Genomic DNA, 23,103 nt, shown 5'->3' on the forward strand with positions numbered 1-23,103 from the left:
ACCCACGGCTGCCTGCCTGCCATCCCCGCCATCCCTACCATCGGGGAGCGCCCGTAGGCCACCACGGCGGCCGCGGCTGCGGCCGCGCTCATCTGCGGCGACATGTTGTGGAGGCTGGCGTAGGCGGCGCTGGGACTGGTCAGCTCGCCGTTCATGCCCGCGTGGGGCACCATCCCGAAAGGCGCAGGGTACGGACCCGGCACCGCCAGGGGCGTCCTCAGGCCGGCCGCTGCAAGGAAGCACAAGCTGCACGTGACTCACCTGGCCGCTCAGGTCCAGCCTGACCATCAGTTCCAGGGTCCTCTTCAGTGCCCTTCATTATAGGGAAGGAGGAGAGAAGGCTGGGGGGAGCAGAGGGGTACCGACTCCAAATCCTACACAGGGTCCCTTCTTCCCTGGAGCTGAATTCATCTCGAGGAAAGAATGGACCCCGGGGGAAGAACTGCCCACATATTTCCTCCTTGGTCGGTACACTGGGCAACACTGCGAACCAGGGAGATTAAGCAGCATCACTGTACCCAATTCACAGAAGGCTAACCAAGGCACAGGCACTACCTGTTGACTTAAACTCCAAAGAAGGTTCTCTTGATAAAATCCAAGATTTCTCCTTCAGCCCAAATTTTCCATTACCTGCTACCAATTCCAAATGAAAACCTGATCCTGGATTTATGTAAACCAGAGCACAGGTTTAGGGGGAATATTCTGGGGCCTCTCTTCCTCTGGGCCCAGAGTGTTACATTTTTCCTTTGCCAGGGAGGAAGATAAAGTTAAAAGTTATGAGTTTATTCAGGGGCTGGGGTCCCAGTGAAACCCTCCCAATTTCTCCTGAAGGAGAGACCGTGATTCCTGAGGGATATACCGGCAGAACACTGGCCAACTAAAGCAAGCAAGAAGCACACTTGGGCCGGTCAGACAGGCTGTTTCAGTCAATATTAGCAAACTCAGACACACAATGATAGTTTGGTAAGGAGCTTACATGCGGAATAATTATCAGAAACTTTATTGAAGTCCCTGGGATTTGGATTATTTGGAAATAAAAGAAAAGCCAAATGTAAACAGTCAGAGACTGAACAGGGTGCAGCTGCTGAAACCCAAGGACAAACATCTGTTTCTTATCATGGCTTTTCAGAGATAGGAAGGAGGGAGGGGGGGCAGAAAGTGCATCTCATATTCACGAGGAAACTGCATGAGAGCTGAACTGACGAATCAAGTTGGGAAAGGGAAAAACAAAACACAGCCCACAAGAGGCAATGCCCTACCCGCTTGGTTAACGAGGGGGTCCATGGCTGGAGGCTTGCCGAGGCCTGGACGCAGTCCTGGAGTGGCGCTGGTGCCCGGCGTTGGCATGTCACTCCGAGGTGTCGGTGTGCTGGATTTCAGAACAGGCGTGCTGGCTTTTTCATGCTGGTATCATTAAACAAATTAAATGAGTATTATTTTTAATCCAAGCCATATTACACAATTTATCACAACAGCAGCTGGGACACTGGGCACCTTCTAGCTACTCCCGCAGCCAATTTTCATAAATCCACACAATGTTGACAGCATTAACTTGTGAGGGAGAAATGTTGACCTTTCCTCTTCCTGCCAGAATTAAAACTCTAGCTAGAGACACAGAACATGATCACACTCCTTCCTCCGCAGATTTTATTTTAAAAAGTATTTTTTCATCAGGCTTGTGGACTTTGGATCTTGGCCAAGTTTGAAGGATGACCACCCAGAGGAAAGTTCCCGGTCACTCAGAAGCGACTGCCCCGGTCATCGAGAATATCACAGGGAGGACCCCCTTTCTACCTTTGCTGCTTAATGGCAGTGGGATTGAGACTAACAGTGAGAGGCAGCAGAGCCATCAATTTGATGAGAAGCAAACTGGCATCTCAGGGGCAAAAGCCCTAGACCTAGTCCTATCATTTTGAGAGATGTGCCTAAAAAAATAACTCTTTGGCATTCAGCAGCTACACCCATTTGCCAACGTAACCAGAGTGGACCCACTAGTGCAGGGGCCTTCAGGAGTCAAGAGAGTAACAGGGTCACAGGGCATCTTCTTCTGCATCTTAACCCTTCGTGTCCCTTTAATCATAGTCTGAGAAGCACTCTGGGGTAGCAAAGAACATGGGTTAGAGAGACCCCAGCTCCCTCTGGCCTTGGATCTGACGAGCTGTGCAAACTTGGCAAATTCCTCCAGCTTCCCTCCCCATCAGTGAAATGGGATAATGCCTTGAGGGACTATGTAGGGATTAACTGCAGGGTTGTTATGGTGCAGTTATGGTGAGTGAAGAGATGAGATACTCCACGATGTTTGTTGAATGACTGAAAGCATGAATTGGCCTGATGTACCCACATCCCCCCCCGAGTTCCAGGCTTCCCCTGGTGCCGCCTTGAGTACATCACCATCTGCCCAGCAACCCAATCACAACATGACCCAACAGGGTGGGTCAGTCTAAAACCAGGGGAAGTGTACCGCTTAAGAAAATGAGGACTCCTTAGGACCTAAGGCATTTGAACCATTTGCCAACTAGGAAGTTGAGCCTATGCCAGGAACATATCCCCCAAGTAAGAAGGAAATGGGCATGGAAGCTTGTTATCTCTCTCTAATCATGGCCCAAAATAGACGACCCAGAGGGCAAAAGTAATCACCATGGGGACAGAAAGCAGAATGATGAGCTTCACTTTTAAACCCTTAAAAATGTAACTCTCAATTAGTAAAAACCCCACATTTCAAATACTTTAGGGAACCTCTGGTTCCCTGATAAAACTAAACTGCTAAATAGGCAAGTGACAGTTCTTATGACCTACCAAGCTCATTTCTTTGGATTTCAAAGAAGTGGAACTTCCCGAGGAGGCGGTGGATGCCGGGCTGCTGGAGGCGTCTTTCTTTAGCAGACGGTTTTTGTCGATCCCATTTTCCCTGGGTGAGTGGGCGGGGCTTGCTCGTGGAGACGAGGGGTCCTCAACAAGCACAAGCAAAGGGCTCGTGATTTCACTTAGAATGGACGGATCTTTCCACACCAATTCGCCAAATTAAAGGAGAGCCCTGAAAGTCCTTCAGATTTGGGGGATTTGAGGGTGTGCACCTAATACTGCTATTACAATGAATAGGATGGTGTTTGCGAGTGCACCCATGAAGACACCATAAAGAAACAAATCTAGAAATAATCGTATCTTCCCTCATGCTCAGATACTTTGCCCAGAGGGCACGGGACCGAAAGGAGCACCAGATACCAACTTAGGAATCCAAAATGGTTAGGGAAACAGATTTTTTTTTTTAAAGGAAACAAAAGTTTGTGTCGGTTTTAGACACTTATTGTTCCATCCACGAACAACCATTAAATCCTTAACGTGTAAAGTTGCAAAAGACCAAAATATGGTGGTTCCACTTCCTTTCTCTCACAAGTCACTCTGAAAATAAAGTTTGATAAAGAGAATGGTTACCTCATTAGACACATCCACAACTAAGTTGTCATCACTTTTGTCACCATCGCTGTCCTGAAAAAAAAGAAATTTTAATGCCATTTACTAAAGGGTTTGAGGCTCAATTAAATTTCTGTAGCTCTTGGTAGCAGACAGACTAGCAAATGACCTGGGCTCCCTTCCAGAATGCCAGTCCTGGTAATTAATACCACCGTCTCCCCTTCGCATCTGACCTGGGGACGTGCAAAGACCCAGGCAGGAAACTCTGCTGCAGCAGCACACCAGCTAAACAATCACAATGTGTATACAACAGGTGATGGCAAGCTGTAAAACTTGGCACACAGTAAGGGCTCAATAAATGTTTGCAGCAGCTGAATCTCTCTTATAATCTGAAATCTGCATATCCTTATCTCAGAGATCTTTCCCCACTGGATTTCAAATTAAGAACACAATTTCGGGCTTCCCTGGTGGCGCAGTGGTTGAGAGTCCGCCTGCCGATGCAGGGGACACGGGTTCGTGCCCCGGTCCGGGAAGATCCCACATGCCGCGGAGTGGCTGGGCCCGTGAGCCAGGGCCGCTGGGCCTGCGCGTCTGGAGCCTGTGCTCCGCAACGGGAGAGGCCACAACAGTGAGAGGCCCGCGTACCGCAAAAAACAAACAAACAAACTAAAAAGAACACAATTTCACATCATTGATTTTTTTGTGTATCACCTTGAAGGCTGCCAATCAATTCTAGTGTTCATGGACAATTCATAATTATAAAGACAAACTTGAACCCTGTTCCCATGGGGTTACTAGTTACTACAAAAAATTAAATAAAGGAAACAAAAAACTACAAACAACAAAGCTGGCTACTGGTTGGGATAATGTACCAAGATCTAACCTCATGATAAGAATAAAGCTCTTTAGCAATCAGCTTGGAATATTCTTGAGATGGAAGGAAGATAGGATGGCAGTATCTGGAGGGCCCTGGCATCCTACATTAGGGCTTTTAATGTCTTGACATGAAGCCATAAAATTGGCTAATCAGAGGAAACTCCAAGGTTGCACGCACTGAGTTTCAAAAAGCTTCAGAAAAGCTGTTCAATTTAACGTGATCACTCCTAAATCAAATTCAGGGCAGGCTGAAGAAGTCTACTTTCTTAGCCAAAGGCCTTATATGTCTTTTAGTACAGAGTAATACAATGGACATACGAAAAAATAAGTTATCGCAATGGGTCCTATTCTCAAAAAGGAGCAGGCCCCTGGCTTATGATCTACACAATTCTTTTACTGATGTCACTGTCAAATAAGAATACACAAATAATGTTTGAGACATATTAGTACAAGTGCAGGTGTCACCCATTAGCTTTTCGTGGCCCCCAAGTCCAGCTAGAAAGGTACCCTCAACTCTAAATTCATGTCTTAAATGTTTTATCTAGCCATACCTAAAGCAGTAAGTGTGGGAGACCCAATTTACTTTCTTCAGTAATGTGTTACTAGATATACCTTTAGTCATCGTTATAAAGGCACCATGCAATTCACTAGCAATAACAAAAGATTACAACCAATGAGGAAGCCTGGGTACTTAAAAATAACAGGCTATTGAAAGAAATATTTTCATGCAATAAAGAAAAAATTAATACTAAAGAAAATTTACTTTCTCTTAGTAAAGCCCACAGAAAAGCACAAACATTGTCGGGTGTTAAGAAACCCAGGGTGCGGGAATTCCCTGGCGGTCCGGTGGTTAGGACTCCGCACTTCCACCGCAGGGAGCATGGATTTGATCCCTGGTTGGGGAACTAAGATCCCACATGCCACATGGTCTAGCCAAAAAACAAAACAAAACAAAAACAAACAAAAAAAACCACTGATTAAAAAAAAAAAAAGAAAGAAACCCAGAGTGGTGGTGACTAAGTATAAGCCAAAGGGGATTCCCTTTAGGAAAAAAAAGAAACCCAGTATAGAAATAGTTAATGTAATGTACAGACCAAACTGGCAAAAGGTAGCAAATAACTAATTTATTATAACGGAACTGTGCAGTGAGTCCTTAAGTAGTGTGAAATTTAAATCTTAGCTTTGTACTGGACCCTTCTGCAAATATAAACCTTCACGGTACAGTATACACCTGTCATCAAACATCTAAGGTCTGAGTCCTTTGCCCCAGGTTCTCCAACATCATCTCAATATATCACCCTCAGCTACCTACACAACTAGACATACCTAGTACAAACAGGTTACAAAAAAGTCATGCAGAGCTATGGATTCTAGATCCCTCACTACTAAATAACTTATCTACAGAGCAACTCGGAATTCTATCATTGGCAAATTTGCAAATTTCTGTATGTCGTGGACTTTCTTGACTAGCTTATTAACAGTTGATGCCATATATAAACGTACTTGTGTGGGATACTGGCTCTGGGCAAAAGATAAGGGGTAAATATGTGCTAAAAAGGCTTGGGCTGTGGTGGGGAGATCAACAACTTGAGTTCTTGGGATGTTATTATGGTACAAAGTATGGACCAATTTGAGGACCTCTGGCAAAATATCCAACCCTAGGCTCTCGCTTTGGGAATCCTAACATGGTGATGAAGAGCATGGATCCTGGAGTCTGACTGTCTCCAGGCTGTGCCGCTAATTCTGACCTTGGGCAAATCACTTAAAAGCTCTGTGCTTCACTTCCCTTATCAATGAAATGGAGGGATGATACAAAACTCACAGGGTTGTTTTCAGAGTTAAATGAAACAAGCCACGTAGAAGCACACAGTACCTGACGCTAACTTGAGATGTTGCCCAAGAAATGTTACCCACAGTTAGCCATTGGCTTGCGCCAGCCAGCAGAAGACAGAGGTCTCGCGTGGAAATCTCCGCACAGCCTGCACAGCAGCCAGCCAGGCATCTGTCAGCTGCAATGTTTATGACGCCGAGACCAGAACCAATGGCCATCTGGCTTGGTTTGCTCTCCTCATGAATGTGGTTTTAGCTACATCTAAGTCAAGAGTCCTCACATCCAGTCGTGTGATCTCATCTGTAGGGTTTGAACGAGATACCTCCAGTGTTTCTTCCAGGTTTTTTTTTTTACCATGGACTTTTATCACTACACTGCTCCCTGTGGAAGAGGACGAACTCTGCCTTAAGACATGATAAGAGCTTGAATATATTACCAGAATGGCATTCAAAAAGGTAAGTTGGTGACACCGAATTCTTGCCCTTGTTATTTTAGCAGGACAGGCTACCAAATTTGCAAGGTCTAGGACAAAATGAAAATGCAGGCCCTAGCCTCAGAATTGAGAATTTGAAGAAGGTGGAGAGCACAGCATGAAACCAATGGTGAGGCAGGGCCCCTGCAAGACCAGGGTCAGTGCAGCTGCACAGGCTGCACACCACGAAGCCAGCCCTACAATTTTGTATGCCCTCTCATGAGTAACTACGGCAGAAAGCCTAAAATTTAATACTAAGCCTGGCAGATGCATAATTTACAGCTCAACATGGAAATAATATCCTACAATGTAAGAATCTATCCTCTTGATACTATTATTATTTTTTTTTTTTTGCGGTATGCGGGCCTCTCACTGTTGTGGCCTCTCCCATTGTGGAACACAGCCTCCGGACGTGCAGGCTCAGCGGCCATGGCTCATGGGCCCAGCTGCTCTGCAGAATGTGGGATCTTCCCAGACCGGGGCATGAACCTGTGTCCCCCGCATCGGCAGGCGGACTCTCAACCACTGCACCACCAGGGAAGCCCGATACTATTATTTTAAGGGATGTGAAATTGTCACTAAGATCTTAGAGGTCCTTTGTATACTCACTTAGAAGCTGAGCAAGGAAGCAAACCAGTATTATTTCAAGTCCTTTATTTACTTACATAGTGGCTGGAGTCCTTATCGTCCACCTTTCTTTTTTTGATGTCATTGGAAAACTCAGGTCCATTTCTGCGTTTATCTGTGCCTCTTAGACTGTCTGGGACCAAGAGGGAGTTACTCTGCAAGACAAAAAAAATTAATCAAAGATTTCTTCCCAGGTCTCCCTGTACACATGAAAACCCCACCTGGATGTGATAGCTGGTTTAGAAAGGTGATGCCTACATGGCCTTTCATTCCATTTAATTCGTCTCATCTGAAGACTTTGATGGCAAACATTTATAGAGATTTAGGCACTTAAAAGGGAGACCCTGACTATGCACTCAAGCCGTCCAAAGCCTGGTGGATCCTCCAGGCCCTGCTCACTTGAAATGTTCTTCTGTTCTGTTTGCTGTTAGAGAAATGGGAGCCTGCTGTTCATATGCGGATGTGTTTTCATTCTTTCCCACTGAGACTCCCTGGTCAGGAATAAGAATGGCCTATGAGCAAAACCTGAGATCACTCTATTAGACATATTCTGTGACTGTAAGAGTCAATGTGTGCCTCTCTAAAAAGACACAAAGAGAACGGGTGGGATTAACAGCATGGTTTCCTAAAAGGCAAATCACATTTTCCACAGTCACAATGAAGGAACTCTTTTGAGTTCTTCTAATTTATTGTTGAAAATAAGATTTGGTGTTCCTTGCCAAGAGCACTGAAATTTAAGACCCAAAGCAGGAATTCCAGCCAGTGAATCTTCAACAGCAAGGCCAGCTCCCACACACAAAAGCGGGAACAAGGACTAATCTTTTCCACAAACCACACAGGATACTTTCATTCACATGTGCTGAGTATGAACTGTTGACCCAAAGAAAACAGGCATTTTAGATATTTGAGGGTCACATGACACGATGTGACATCCCTTCAATTCCCATCTCCCCTCGGGGCTAAAGCATCAGAACATGTTACAATGAGTTCTTTTAAGTGCGGGATTAGCATACGCAAGGGGGCAATTTGTTCAGTGGTGTGTTACTGCCTTGAACAATGCTGAATGGGCTGTGCAAAAACTTTCTTTCTCAAAGCCCAGATAACCTCCATTTCTGAAAGATGTTGAAGAACTAAGTCGGGGAGTCCAGGGCCAACAAACAGTAATGCTACCTTTCTCTGCCACAATATAAAATAGAAGGGGCCTGGGGAAACCTTTAAGTTAGACCATCTCTAAAGCAATAGTTACGTACCATGAGCAAATCTTTAATGGTCCATTTTTAGAGGCCATGGATGGGTCTTCGTTCCTAACCAGCCCAAGGAAATTAGCCAGGTGGCTGGCTCTCAAAACTCCCCCGTGAAAACCGTGAACCCCACCATGGGAACGTTCTCAGCTCAACCACACACAGGAGGAAATCAAAAGTGGGAATCAGAAGGCATTCTGAAGCCTCTTTGCCCACTTCAGAGGCTGCCTCTGAAGCAGCTGAGCTCTCATACACGACCGTTCAAGCTGCACAAATGCCAGGAGGCTTACATAAAAGCAGCAGGGAGGGACCAAGGCAATTCAATATAGAGAAGCTCAGAATAACGTCTTGAGCTCAGTGTGGGGCTGAAAGGTGAGCTGGCTGGATCCCTGAACTAATTACATTGGTAAATATCTGCTAAAAACTAACCCCTCTGACCCAGACCCACAGCCTGACAGGTCGCAGGAGACTTAACAAAACTGCAAAGTGCTTACATGCTGGGGAGGGGAGAAGCAGCTTGAGCTCATGTGGAAAAAGTGTCCATACACACCTGTCTGTCTTCTAGATTATGTCAGCCCCCAACTCTCCTCCTCCAGACTCAGACCAGCTACATTAAGGTCAAGGCTGTATCATATTCAACTTGACATCTACCCACTTGCCCAGCAGAATGTAGCATAGAGTTGGTGTCCACTCACAATTTAAAAGTCTCTTTCCCCGGGGTCCCCTGTGTAGCCCTCCTGCTGTAATTAGCAGGGGGCATCCAAACCACTCAGCCATCCAAAGACAGCTTTTTAATGATCTGATTTTTTGAATGTCAAGTGGTACTGTGAACATAAAAGTAAACGACACGCCTATTAGGAACAATGCAATTTCTGCTAGAAACAATAACGTTTCTCTGGCTGGACCTGTGAGCCCGTCAAGCTTTCAGGCTTCTGCGTCTCCATATCAGAAGTTAAATTCCCGTTTGAGCAGCTTTAGTGAGGCCTGTAATCTGAATGCGTTTTGCAAAGCTCTGAAAGTTCTTCTAAATTTAGATGGGGCTGATAATTAGCACCCTTGCTTATCTGAAAATTGGCTCCATTCAGATGGAAGATTGAGACAAGTTACAAAACGAAATGTCTCATCATACCTTTGATGCTGTACAACTGATTCAAAACAAGGCAGCAAAGAGTATGGGCGGCAGAGGCCTGGGAGAGCCACAGTCCAGAGTCAGGGGGTGCCTGGCTCACGCTGCAGCCCCAACAAAGACGAACCACTTTCTTTTACCCTTGTTCCCATGAAACTTGCTTGCTGTGTGTAATTGTCCCTGACATCCTCCAGCCCTGACACTGCTTTCATTGTTGTTCTTGACTTAAGCAAATAGTTCCAGCCTAATGGACTTCATTTGCTGTTGGCAACAAAAACAGTCTTGCTTAACTACTGCCTAGGTGACCCTAATCCTCTTGGCTACCTCACTTGCTCCCCAGAAATCCAAAAGTGACTACATGGGTAGTACTGGACGTCTCCTAATACCATTAAGTCTTCTTCCCTCATGCTGCGTTTTGTTCTCATGTTCCTCAGGGCTTATGTTCCTCAGGGCTCAGAAGTGGAATACAGTCATTCTGATGGTTGTTCTGAGCCACTTTACACATATTTTGAGAATGCGTACTGACTGAATATCCTTTGGATCCTTCAAAATTTAGGGTTTTACCTTGATTTGTTAGATTTGAACGAGGAGAAGACAGACTCAAATTTAACGTTAAAATTTAATATTTAATCAACATTTAAATGTTGATTAAAAGCCTGTTTGTGAAAGAATAAAACTGAGGTTGCTTCGCTTTAAGTTACTGAAAAAGTCATGCATTCTAAACACTGAAGATAATTAGGACCAAACTTCTCAAGACGCCAAAGCAACCTTAACACATATCCAGCCTCTTCACCCTCCTCAGTTTATCTAGAGGATGTTCAGAGGGGAAGGGAATTTGCCTAAAGTCAAGAAGCACTATCCATTAAGGCAACTCGCCTGTGTTCCCGGAAGAAGTGATTTTTAAACTCAGTTTATACACATCAAATACTTGGACCCAAATACTTGACCCCCCAATACTTCCCATTTAAAAGTCACATTGGCTCTTTAACCTATTGAGCTTAATATTCTAATGTGACATAATAATGCCTACTGCATGCTATCTCTGATTGCCCCCACCTCCTAATCACAGACACATCTTGATTTACTTGGTTAGAGGCCCACCATAACAAAATTGTGAACATTTAAAAAAAAAAAAAAAAGAACATTTTACAGCCTACTTTTAAATGACCTGAAAACAGTCCCGAGTTCCTGGCTTTCCACTCATGAATCCTGCCCAAGGTGCACACTAACAGAGACCCCAGCAGAGAGCAACAAAGCAGCCCAGGTACTCACAGCACTGGCTTCATGCCACATCGACCAGCAAGAATAGTGGTTCCACAGACCTATTTGCTGCTGCAGCCTTCTCTTCCCAGAGTCCATATCTTGAAAGATATGTATCGACCAAACAGCGTTCATCAAGTAAAATTCCCCTTTCAAATTTTTATTTGCCAGAGTTTTTTAATCAACATGAGAATTAGTGTTACCACACTGACTGCTATACTCTAATTCTAGCCAAGAAACTTGATGTTTTATTTCACCTTGCAGCTGGTAAAAGTTAATCATCTCCCAGACTTTTTCAAACGCTGTAACTATTGGGCAGACTTCTACAAATGTTCTGAGAACTGGGATTTCCAGACTGTATATAAGTTTTCCTTTGTTTAAAAATTTTCTTAAGAACCAAACAAAATCATCTTATTTACCTTATGTCTTCTACAAGAACTCAAAGTACAAGTCTTATACAGCCCATGGGGGATATTACAAATCTGAGCATATCAAGATCTAAAAGCCCATTATGTCTTCAAAACAAGCTAAAATTTGAAAACCATGATGATTTTCTGCACCTAACAAGTTGCACACGTTGACGGGAATAGAGCCAAGTAAAACGATAAGGGGAGAGGCAGACCAGACAAGTCTCTGAAGAAAACAAGAGCCCTCTGAAATGTTCAGTACCAGAGACAGAGTGTCCAAAAGACCTGTTAGCCCAACAGGCATGCTTTTCTCTCCATTTATATATATGAGACTACACATGAAATGACTTGATGAGGTGTAAGAACAGAGAAAACGTTATGAACCACAAGAAGGGACCCATCCCTCTTAAAATCTGAAATATCTGAGAACCTAAAACCTCAGTGGGCAACTGCACTGACAACAGACAAATCGTTCACTGTAGTTACCCTGTGCTTCCTGAGGGTCACTTCCTGCACTAACAGTGATGTGATGGTTAAGAACAGGTACAAGGGCTTCCCTGGTGGCGCAGTGGTTGAGAGTCTGCCTGCCAATGCGGGGGACGCGGGTTCGGGCCCTGGTCTGGGGGGGTCCCACATGCCGCAGAGCAGCTGGGCCCGTGGGCCGCAGCTGCTGGGTCTGCGTGTCTGGAGCCTGTGCTCCGTGGAAGGAGGGGCCACGATGGTGAGGGGCCCGCGCACTGCGATGGGGGGTGGCCCCCGCTCGCCGCAGCTGGGGGGAGCCCTCGCACAGAGGCGGGGACCCAACACAGCCAAAAATAAATAAATAAATTTATATATTAAAAAAAAAAGAACAGGTACAAGAGTGAGCAGAAAAGCTGCTCAGAAGAGAAAAGAAAAAGTAGGAGGTCTTCCAATATTACAACTGGTGTGCACTCCTTGAGTGGTCAGATCCAGAGCACCATTTCCCAAATAGGTGAACCATGTTTTATAAAAACACACACCAGAACCGTTCCCTGCTGAGTGGGCACATGTTAACTAGAGAGTTGGTGGCAATGTGAACCCAGTGGGTAGAACTGGACAGTGTATTCTCTTAAAGTAAAAATAAACATGCAAACACACAAGTACTGAACCATACCTTCATATAAGAACTTACCATGTAAGCAGAAGAGTCTTTTGAACTTCAAAGAGCATTCAGTCGAATTGGAAGAAAATGTCAAGAGTTGGACCCTGTACCACCTTTGTTCTGACCATTCTAGACAATCATGTTTCTATTTCATGCTCTGAACACCCACCCCCTCAAGACCAAGGTAAAGAGACTCAGCTGCTTTAATATGAATAAAAAATAGTCTTTAAAGTCTTGTTCCAAGAATTTTACTTTTCTTTGGCAATTTAACAGGAATGGTTGTTCATGTATACAGAGGTATCTTGGAAGGTAAACTCCAGAATATATAAAAGAAAGCATGTTTACATTGTCAGTGTGGCCAAAACCCTTTATAAGAGTATTCATGTATCCTTCATCTATCCTGAGACCTCAAAGCAATTCTTCTGCCAACCAAGTCTAAACCTTGAAGCCACCAGCAGCAAATGTGAAAGGAAAACCCGTTCATGGAGACAGCAAAAGCGAGACAGGTTTCCCTAATGCGAAAATAATACACATTATTCAAATGGATTTCTTTAGCTGCCATGCTAATTCCCCTTGGGAATGGTGTCCTCCTCACAGGAAAAGTGTCTGTGTCAGAGGTACAGATTGGAAACTCATGACACCTCATTTATCCTCAGTTACACTAAGGCAGTGGGAACCTAATTTGCTAGCGCACTCTACACTGACAATTAACTTCTCGGTGAACATTAAAACAATGAGGTAAGGACGCACCCCATCACATCTCTGCGCCTCTCATCCACACCTGGTACCAATTAAGCCATCACCCTGTGTGGTACTTCGTGCTGCAGTCCAGCTGGTCATTCAAGTATTCTGTGTGACAAATGCATTTTTAACCTGTACGATTAACGATCCCCACTTGTCAACAGTGAAGAGTGGAAGCAAGTGGAGACATGTGGAAATGTGGAAATCACATCTTGGAAAACTGGCTGTGAAGCAGGCCCAAAGGGTACATGTCTATTTTTCATATTGTTTAAAGGCAAAATATGTGAAAAAAACAAAAAAACAGGGTGTTCTTGCACCTCGATCTAAGAACTTGGCACTGTCGGGCGCAGACGGGCGACACAGGAGGATACTCGGAATAAAACGGAGCCAGACATACACACCCAGTGAGTATTTGGGCTGGAAGAAGTACTAAACCACAAAATGCCTTCGGCATCGACTCTCTACAGCCACAGCTTGCCCTTCCACCCTCCTTCTCCAGGTAAAACAAAATAAAACCAATAAAAAATTTTGGAGCTCATAACAAATATAACTGTTTAAAAATAATCTTTAAATGACCTCGTAACACCTTCATTCCCCTAATCAGGACCGTGGTCACAGCCAAAATCAAATTTGTATTTCAAACCTTTTCTAGAAGCATGTTTTCGAAGTGCTCTTCATTCTCCAGCCCCCGATGAGATGCTTCTACTGCAAGAAAAGGTCCTGAAACTAGAAAGCACTGGGTCAGGACTTGACTGTGGTATCTGGATATCGGACGCCACTTAACCCATCTCTCCTCAACAGAAAGACCGAGACACAAAGTTTATTGCTTACTGTGTTCTAGAGGGAATACTGAAGATGATGATCAGGCCAAAAGGAAAATAAAAGTTTACAAAATCTGCTCCAAAGGGTGGGCATTAAGGTTTCTAATTACAGAACACAAAATGAAGCCTAAAAAAGTTTGTGGAGGGAGAAAATAGCCTCTACCCGCTTTCTGTTTGTTTAAAGATGCCCTATCCTCACTGAGATCTCAGGGAGGTAAGACCTGAACATTCTCTGGTCACGCACAGGTCCTGACTTCCGCCTGGCAAGCTCCGGCCCCACAGCGAGCAGACACCTCACCTGGCACAGGAACACGCCACTCCCGACAAGCAAGAAGCTGCCAGTGCTTTCCTTCCTTCAGGGAGTCACCCTTCTCGTGGCAGTGATGCTGGTTTTCCCAGAAGATCTACGTTTTTAAGCACAGAGTTTTAAATTCTGCCAGAAGAAAAATCTACTGAGGCAACCACTTAAGAAAACTTAATGTTTTCCGCTGCGCCTTAATGTTGAGATTTCAGGTGATGCATTTCAGTTTTATCCTTTATCTCCAGGCAATTCCTTGACATGAGTCAGGTCAACAACATTTAGGCGAAAACACCTCCTCCTGGTCCCTGTTTACCTTTGATGAATTCGAGCACCGTGAGACTGATCAAGTTCCTAAGAGGCTGGGATGGGTTTTGTGATGCTGACACACTAAGAATCATTAGGAATGGTCACCGGTCATGTGAGCCCTCACCTCCACAACAGCCTCACACATTTTTTAAAAAGGAAACCACAAGTAACTACGTTGACGGTGACTAACGACGCATCTACTGTTGTCAGGGAGGACTTTCCTAAAGGCTTGCTACGGTATGTCTGACGACTTCCCATTTGCAGTCCCTAAACCCTCACCCTGCAGACAGCCACCATCACCACTTTACAGAAGGATGAGAAATCTTGCCTGTGCAGCCAGAACTCCACTGGGGGCTGCCTTTGTCCAAAACCCATGTTCTTTCTATCACTGTCCCCTTTCCCCCCACACCCACAGTGCCACGGTCCTCAAGAGCCACTGGGAGACGCTGTGACATTCAAAAAAATAAAATTTCAGAAACAGGCCAAGAGTGAAGTATTCCCCAAAGCAAGCCTCACACCTTATTTCCTCCTTGCTCTCTATACTGCTGAGTGTCGTCTTAGAAAAGAGTGAAGGGATGGGTGGTCCGTAACTAGGATCTGGTCCTACCTCTGCCAATAAACTAGTGAAGTACAACAGCTAGAAAAGAAAAAGATAAAGACACCCCCTTACATTAAATAAAGTGATGGCTGTCATAACTACTTTTAAATAAGTTCTAAATGTGAACATAATTTTAGAAATGTTATAGGAATGGCAACAGGGTCCCTCAGAAAGACATGATCTAAATCTCCACCTCTGTTAATTAACTATATGACCAAAGACACCCAACCTCCTTACTTTGGTGTCTTATTGAGAAAATGATGGTGACGCACCATTTTGACCTCTGAAGTAGATGAAAAGTGCTTAGACTTTTCTGGGCCAGGAACCCCTTTGGAGCATTTAATGCATGTTATGATCTCTCCTCAGCACCATGTAAGAGCACTGACCCACTCTGCATACAATTTTAGAGGGGTCCCAGGACCTTCTGAAGTCCACTAGGAACCCGCCTTAGGTCTACAGATCGTCCCTGTCCTGAGTCTCTCCCACATAGCCCCCTCAAGTCTCCTCCCTCTTCCAAATGTTCCAAATAGCGATCACATGAGTTAGATATTTCAGTGCTTTTCGTTCAACACATAATTTGACTTTGACATTAAAAGCTATCACTGCAAAATGGCAGCAAGTATACGCAGTGCCTCAGCCAGTGCCTGGCACATAGTAAGTGGTCAATAAATATGCTAAATGAATGAGTATTTAAACATCCATTCTACCATTTTTCTTAAAACCCATACAACTCCGTGTCAATTCTCTAACTCCAGGTCTTTCAAGTAGACGTATTTAAAGTGCATTCCCTTCAGCCAAAATTTAGTGCAATTCATCTTTAAATTAATTGGGATATCTAAAGTTTTTATTACTCCTGAAGAAGTAAAGGCTTTTGTTAGGTCATTTTTTTGCTCAGTAGTAGCACTCTGGTAAATAGGCTTATGTTAGAAAAAAAAAAAGGTTTGCGAATTAGAAAACAGCCAAACAGCAAAATACACCTCTCAAAAGTTACTAGCTTTATTATTCATCCCTTTCAGAAACAAGAAACTTAAAAATAGTGTCCGTATTTTCTCTCTGTTCTTAGCACCTTTATTTCCTGGGTTTTACATTAAACAGGTTCATTTGTTTTCCTACCATAAAACCTTAAACCAGCAAATGGAATAATCTGTCACTAAAAATAAACATAAACTATCTATGAACCAGTTTTAGACTCACAGATAACAATCCACACACACTCACACTCCCTCCGACATAAGTCCCTGATTTTTGCACTTGATATAAAAAATATGTTTGTTCAACATAGAAGGAAGGGCAGGAAAAAAAAACAAGACTATATGCCAGCCTAGAATTTTTTAGAACTCCTTGGTCTTCTTTATGGCAGAAGTTCTCAGAGTTTGGTCCAAGGACCCTGAGGGTGTCTCTCTGTGGGCAGATTTCTTCCAATACTTAAACCGAAACAATGTATGGCAACAAAGAGAATGCAGAAGCCGAGGAGAATTCAACTGCCCTCTTTTAGGCCAGGCATTAAAGACATCTGCAAATGTGCAAAAAAAAACTAAACTACTCTTCCCACTGCAATTTTTTATTTTGGGAAATAGTTATTTTTCATTAAAAATGTTATTTATGCTAACACAAGTAGCTCTTTATCTGTTTAAGTGATTTTAAAATGTTTTATTTCTAACCCAGAAAATTTTCAAAATATATGACACACATAAACAAAAGTTCTCTGGGGTCATCACTTACTTTAAGGGTAAAAGATTCTGAGACCATCAGGTTTGAAAATCGCTGCCCTATAGCCACTGCTCTTAACCCCTCGATGAGTGAACAAACAAAACAGCAGTACAGAGCAATGAACTGACTTTATCTGCCAAGTAAAATTCAACTTCATAATTCAAACCACTTTATTAAACAGATAAGTACTATAATATTTTAGGAGCTAACAGTACACATCATCTCATTACCCACTGAGTCTCATATTTAATTTTACACAAAGTTTGAAGAGAGCTAGTTAATTTTATGTAACTGCAGCAAAATCCCACTTATACGGACAGTGAACAATTTAATTCCTCTCTACAGACTGAATTAAATTTTTAGATTAAAAATTAGTGTCGTTTCTCCGTTTTATATTATCATTACCATGAGTTTTCTGTAATAATTACACAGGAAACTCAGCATATATACTTATTCTGGAAATACTCTTTGAAATTATTATTAAGACTTGACAAAAATTTGGTGTGAAAAAGGAGACATGCAAATAACACATTAAGTAACCATGTATTTTATATTATTTTATAGATTGGTTTATGCAATGTATCTACCACATTTGGACTTAAAAGTTCAGATTGCTAACTCAACATGGACTTACAAACTAAACTAACTCGACTTGAAAACAATCCACAGCTGCCTGAAACTCAAGAACGATTTAGTACTTCTTTAAGGGTACAACTCATTAACCTTCGTCCACCTCCCCCTCACTTCCCCAGTCAAGTTCTTGATTATATCTTCCAGCCAAAATTACACACAGATTATTAGACATACTCAGAAATACAGTCATACCGAGTTATGGAAAAATGCCTCTACGAGCTTAAGTGTGCAAATTCTACTCTTTCCTGCCACTGGCATTTCAGAGAGGCATACACCATGGTATCCCTTCCACAACTGTCTAGAACTCTTGCTAAAACTTTCTGCAGCCTTGTATCTTCTAGTATTTTTGTTGCTTTTCCTTGGTTCTTTGAGAAAGGGCTTGTGATACATGTACCTACATATCCCTACACATCCCTCACTACAGATATATTTCCTATATTACCTTACATATAGTAAGCATTCAATAAATATACCGTGACGTAAGGTGGAACAGTAGTACTGATAACATAAAGTTGAAATCAAGTCTCAAACCTAGAATAAATTCAATAGATTAAAACATGCAGCAGACTAATGCATGTGGGCATTCCCAGCATCATCTTCTGCCATCTCTATTCTCTCGCCCAGGATTAGGGTTTTTAATGTGATACTCTATTGAATGAACATGACAGAAAAGATGACAATCTATAGGGACACTGAAACAGCAAAATAGAAAGGTCACCTCCATAAATCAGTTTACTTAGGTCCATACTTTCGGAGTAGGTAATTTTATTCCCTAGATCTAATTTTTTTCTCCCCTTTTCTCCTCCCAACATTTTCCAAAGAAAACCTACCTCATCCTTTCACCATTATCCATTCCACCAATACATCCTGACACATGAAGTAAAACAAAGCTCTGTCCCAAAGAGAATTTTAAAAATAGCTACCGTTCTACACAGAAGGTGTGTGTGGAGGGGTGCCTAAACTGAAAAAGTTTACACATCATCCCCCCAAACATAAGAAAGTATCAGAGTGATTTAAAAGTTCAGTATCCTATTTTTTAACAATATGTAGATTGAAGATGATCAAAATACTGCCATGTTCAGAAAGAAGGAAGGAAGGAAGGGGGCAAAAACTGGAGGTTATCTGAGCTGAAAAGGGGCCAATTTCTCATTCTGTTTGTTCCACAACATGTAAAAGACGCATTTTAGAGACAGGCCTCCCCACAAGTAACCGGCAGATATGTGTACAGATCAAACGTGCTTTATGTAAAATGAGTAAGATTTAGGCTGGTGGAAAAAAAATGAACTCGATAAGCACAGAGCCCCGTGCACTGAATTTCCTTGGTTTTGAGAGCTTACTCAGACACTCAGTTCTTTGGACTAAAATAAAGTTAAGTTCAAGTTCACACTCCAAAGACAATTATGAAAAGAAAACTAGATATGGAAACCTAGAAACTAAGACGCATTCGCAGAGGATAATGAATGGTTTAGGTAGAAATAACACAATACTAACTAATTTCACATATGGATTGTGACCTCTTGCCTGCAGAACTGACTTAAGATAAAAATGAATACTCTCTTAAACTACAGGTAAACCTGGACTCGAAGTGCAATGATAAACATATTTTTTAAATGGGTCTGGGGCACATAGGGATCAAAGTGTATTTTCAAGTGAGTAATCATAGCAAACAGCTTTGCCTCCCTCTCACCTGATGGAAGTTTTTATAAAAGACAAAGGGTGGGGGGAAACAGTCATATTTTTTTAAAAAACAAAGAAAAACAACAGGTCGCTGAGAGAGAGTAGAATATACGTGTCTGTGCCTGTGTTTAAAGAAAGGCGGCTGAGGGTGCACTGCAGGGGGGGAGAACGCGTTTATGTGCAGCAGGCGTCAGGGTACTTACTGTGCCCGGTTCTCTGTCTGCTCCCGAGGTTACCAAGAAACGCACAGACATGCCCGTTCAGACACAGAGGCAAGAACAGAAATAAAAAAAAGGGGGGAATAATTAGAACACAAGCCCCAAACAGTTTTAAAATGGCTTTTATTTATATAAGTCATTGCACATTCCTAATACAGTGATTTCCTGAAAATTACAGTATTTTGTAAACATAAGATTTACAGTTTAACCATACACAAAAGCCTATTTTTTTAAAATTTCTTGACAGAATAAATTACTTTTTTTCAAAAATTAGTCAAGTGCAATTTTGCCCAATATTTAATGCATACTAGAATTAAAGCCTATGAAACTAAGTAGTAACAGATGCAATTATCAAACCTTTCATTTGAACACATTCACTTTCAAATTTAACTTCTTATTTCGCCCCATTTAACAACATTACTTTCTTTGAAAATTACCCAATTAAGCAGTTAACAGTTTTCCATAATATGGTACAGGCCACTGGCATTAATGAGGCAGTTGCCAAGATGTCAAGATGCCTGCCATCTAAAGAGATGGAGAAATCTACAGATGCCCACGTTAAACCCTGAAAACCTCCAGGGTGAACTGTGTTTCAGTGGCCAAGCTGTGCGACAGACAGTTCCTCTTAGCTCATTGTTTGCTCTCTGAATGGGTTGGGGCTCTCTTTAGCGGTGCACAAACTTTGCAGCACTGTAAGAGTGTTAGGGCAAGGTCCTAATCCGGCTTGCCCGGCCTCTCACCTCTGTGGTGCTCTGCATCGTGGTGCTTCTTGTCATCTTTAATTGCCAAGTGAGACTGGCCACTCAGAGCACTAGACAGCGCCAGGAGGCCGGCACTGCCGCCGAGGGGCGGGATTCCAGGAGGCTGAAGTCCCGAAGGGTGAGGGGTGAGGGGCACTGGAGGTCCATGGCCGTGAGAAAGATGCTGAGCTTGCAACTGCTGCTGCTGTTGGTGGTGGCGGTGAGAGAGGAAGAGGAGGAGGGAGAGAGAGGGGGGTGGTGGCAGTGGTGGCAGCAGACGTGACAGGAGAGGATGGAGGAGACAGAACAGGAGGTTCCAGACACACACACACACACACACACACACACACACACACACACACACAGGAAGGGAGCAAGGAGACAGGGAGGAAAGAGAGAAAAAAATGTGGTTAGCACTTTCAGTCCATCAAAAGCTTTCATCTGCTCAGTTACCTGATATCATATAATCTTCCCAAAACATAATCCTCAGATCGACACTGTCACTTTCTGGCCTGACTCACCCCCTGAAAGTGTAGCTACTGATTATTAGCAACCTTGGATAAGTTAGTAAGCCCTCACACGGTGGTGAGTTCCATCTCTAAGCGCCTCCAAGGATGAAATCCAGTGCATCGTTGAATCTAAGATGCCACGGATTTCAGACTCATTCTGACTTCAGAAAGGTTAAAATAGGGGAGGTGCAGATATGCATCCTAATATACAGAAACTATATTCTCAACTAGTCACCAGTTACTAGGTGACTCCATTGCACCCCAGCATTCTTGCGTTAACTTACCACAACGTTAGGATGAGACAAAACCAAACATTATCTTTAGTTAACAGAACTTAGAAAGCAGGAAGAACTAGCATCTCTCATGTACTTGTGTGCCCTTAGCTCATCAAGCCCTCACAGAATGGAGGAAGTATTGATATTCCCATTTCACAGATGGGGCTCAAGGCACTGAGTTTCTCCCACCAGGTGGCAGGGAAGTGAAGTCAACGTAGGAAGGACCCTCATGGCTGTGCTCTAGTCATGGTACCACCACATACAGAGGGAGCCCTCAGGGAGCCACGCATGTGACAAATGGAAGGAACCTTGGAGACAAAACTTTGTTTATCCCTTCCTTTCTCCTGGGCCCCATGCCCCAAACCCATCCCCCTCCCGTGTGACCCTCCCGTGTCACAGAGGAAAACACCAAGACTCAGGCCAAGAACCTTGCTGAGGAAGGCACTCCCACCAGCTGTGTGGGACTCCAACCATGATGACCAAGTCCCCATTCCCAAATGCCTTCGCCTCTCTCACTTAACCCATTCCAGAAGTTAGAAACCTGTTCACTTTAGAGTATCACTGCTCTCATATATTTAAGATTTGTTGCAGGAAACGAAAAAGTATCCAAGCAATGGCCCTTGCACCATAAATCTGGCCACATTTCAGCTGTCCAACATAAAACTCGTTTTTGATGAGACAGTAAAAACGATTAAAGCTCAATTTCTAAGGTGTAATGTTAGGAAATTCTTAAGATTCTGATTTGTGCTCACTTCCCTGGGACTCAATTACTCGTTTTATTTATTACACCCTTGCACGTACTGAATATATTAGATCTTCACACCAGATCTTCAGCAATTTCCACCCTGACCACTGATCTTTGACTGAATCCTAAACATTATGCTTCCGGCACTCAAGAGCAAGAGAAAGCAGCATCTAAAAGGCAGAAGGCAGCATCTATAGTCATTTTACAGTAAATTTTCAACCACTCCTAGTACCTTTTTAAAAATCTTTAGGCGCCAACCTTCTCTTTAAACCTCCACTCCTTCCAAAGAGAGCACAGTTCTAATGCGAGGGAAACTGGAAAAGGGGTGAGGTCAGAGCAGGCAGCATTAATAGTATTCTTGGAAAGTATTTATAAACTACTCATTCACCATTTGAGATCATAATAACAACTTCTTTATGCATAAAATCACCTTCCTGTCATCCCACAGACACTAATTCTTGCTCCGTCACCTTTTAAGAGCTTGGCAGTAGCAGGACATAAAACTGAAGGAGCTGGCAGCAGCATCACGGTCCACTAGGCATGCTCATTAGCACTTAATTAGGAACTAGACACCTGCCATAAGAAATGTGCTCGGAGAAAGATGAGGAACAGGTCTGCCCTACCAGCGATTACTATCATTACTCAGAGTGAAAGCAATGTCCGGCTTCTTGGGGGGAAAGGCAGTGATGCATACACAAGCGGGTGCGGTGGGGTAATTAAGCACGGCACTGATTAAAGAAGATGAGAGAGGCTAAGCAGAGGGGAAGGAATTTAACTATAGGGTGGAGGATACCAACCCTATCACCCTTCCCTGCACCCCACCCCCAGCCCCCCTCTAACGTTCCCCCCCAAACGGAGACACCAAAACACAACTCCAGACGTGTGATTTTATGTTAGAGCAAAGGCAGTCTCAGGTGATATTTGGATATGCTAGAAGGAAGCAGATTTTCTGCCAAGCCCAAGTTGGTTTTTGGAAAGATGAACTGGAAAGCATTCTCTGATGTACTATTGAAAAGAAAGACTAAGCTTATAAAATAAAGGGGCTTTGCCACAGCTGTGAAACAGACCTGCAAAGTTAAACTCAACCTTCAGGCAAATAGCTCTCAACAGGGCTATCCAACAGCCTAATTGGCCATGAGTAAGTCCCACCTCTAGCCTGCTCTAGCTTTCCAGGCCCCTTGAAGAGATAGCTCACTGCCCATTATTAGAGGCAATTAGGTTCTTCCATCCTTAGCTTGGCGATCTTGAAAGCTCCTTCTTCCTCCTTTTTTTTTAAAAAGCATAAATCCTATCACAAAATGAAAGGAGTACTTAGTAGGTAGCGACAGGATGAATCACAGCTATTGAAGATGCTGAGGACCCAAGAAACGTGGATACTGCTGCCTCACATTCTCCTTCTTTATCCTACCATGCAGTGCCCCTAGATAATATTTCCAGCTTCCTTATCTGGCCTCA

The 23,103-nt window shown here is 43.3% G+C and overlaps 1 protein-coding gene across 7 annotated transcripts in view; it reads right to left on the minus strand.

The window, feature by feature from the left end:
- The window catches only part of TLE1 (TLE family member 1, transcriptional corepressor), an 89,717-nt gene that overhangs the window by 25,569 nt on the left and 41,045 nt on the right, over nucleotides 1-23,103 (minus strand). For 3 of the 7 annotated variants that reach the window (XM_079926850.1, XM_079926849.1, XM_079926852.1), the window contains exons 7-13: nucleotides 20,120-20,324; nucleotides 19,365-19,381; nucleotides 7,256-7,372; nucleotides 3,433-3,486; nucleotides 2,797-2,949; nucleotides 1,260-1,404; nucleotides 39-229 (exon numbers count right to left, since the gene is read on the minus strand). In XM_079926850.1, the coding sequence (XP_079782976.1) occupies nucleotides 39-229; nucleotides 1,260-1,404; nucleotides 2,797-2,949; nucleotides 3,433-3,486; nucleotides 7,256-7,372; nucleotides 19,365-19,381; nucleotides 20,120-20,324 (882 nt within the window). Of the gene's footprint in view, nucleotides 1-38; nucleotides 230-1,259; nucleotides 1,405-2,796; nucleotides 2,950-3,432; nucleotides 3,487-7,255; nucleotides 7,373-13,758; nucleotides 13,842-14,234; nucleotides 14,341-19,364; nucleotides 19,382-19,503; nucleotides 20,325-23,103 lie in introns of those variants that run through there. The other 4 variants (XM_079926855.1, XM_079926851.1, XM_079926853.1 and 1 more) reach the window with 4 other exon arrangements.

This window comes from Stenella coeruleoalba (assembly GCF_951394435.1).
Source record: "Stenella coeruleoalba genome assembly, chromosome: 7".
In the NCBI taxonomy this organism is placed as follows: Eukaryota; Metazoa; Chordata; class Mammalia; order Artiodactyla; family Delphinidae; genus Stenella; species Stenella coeruleoalba.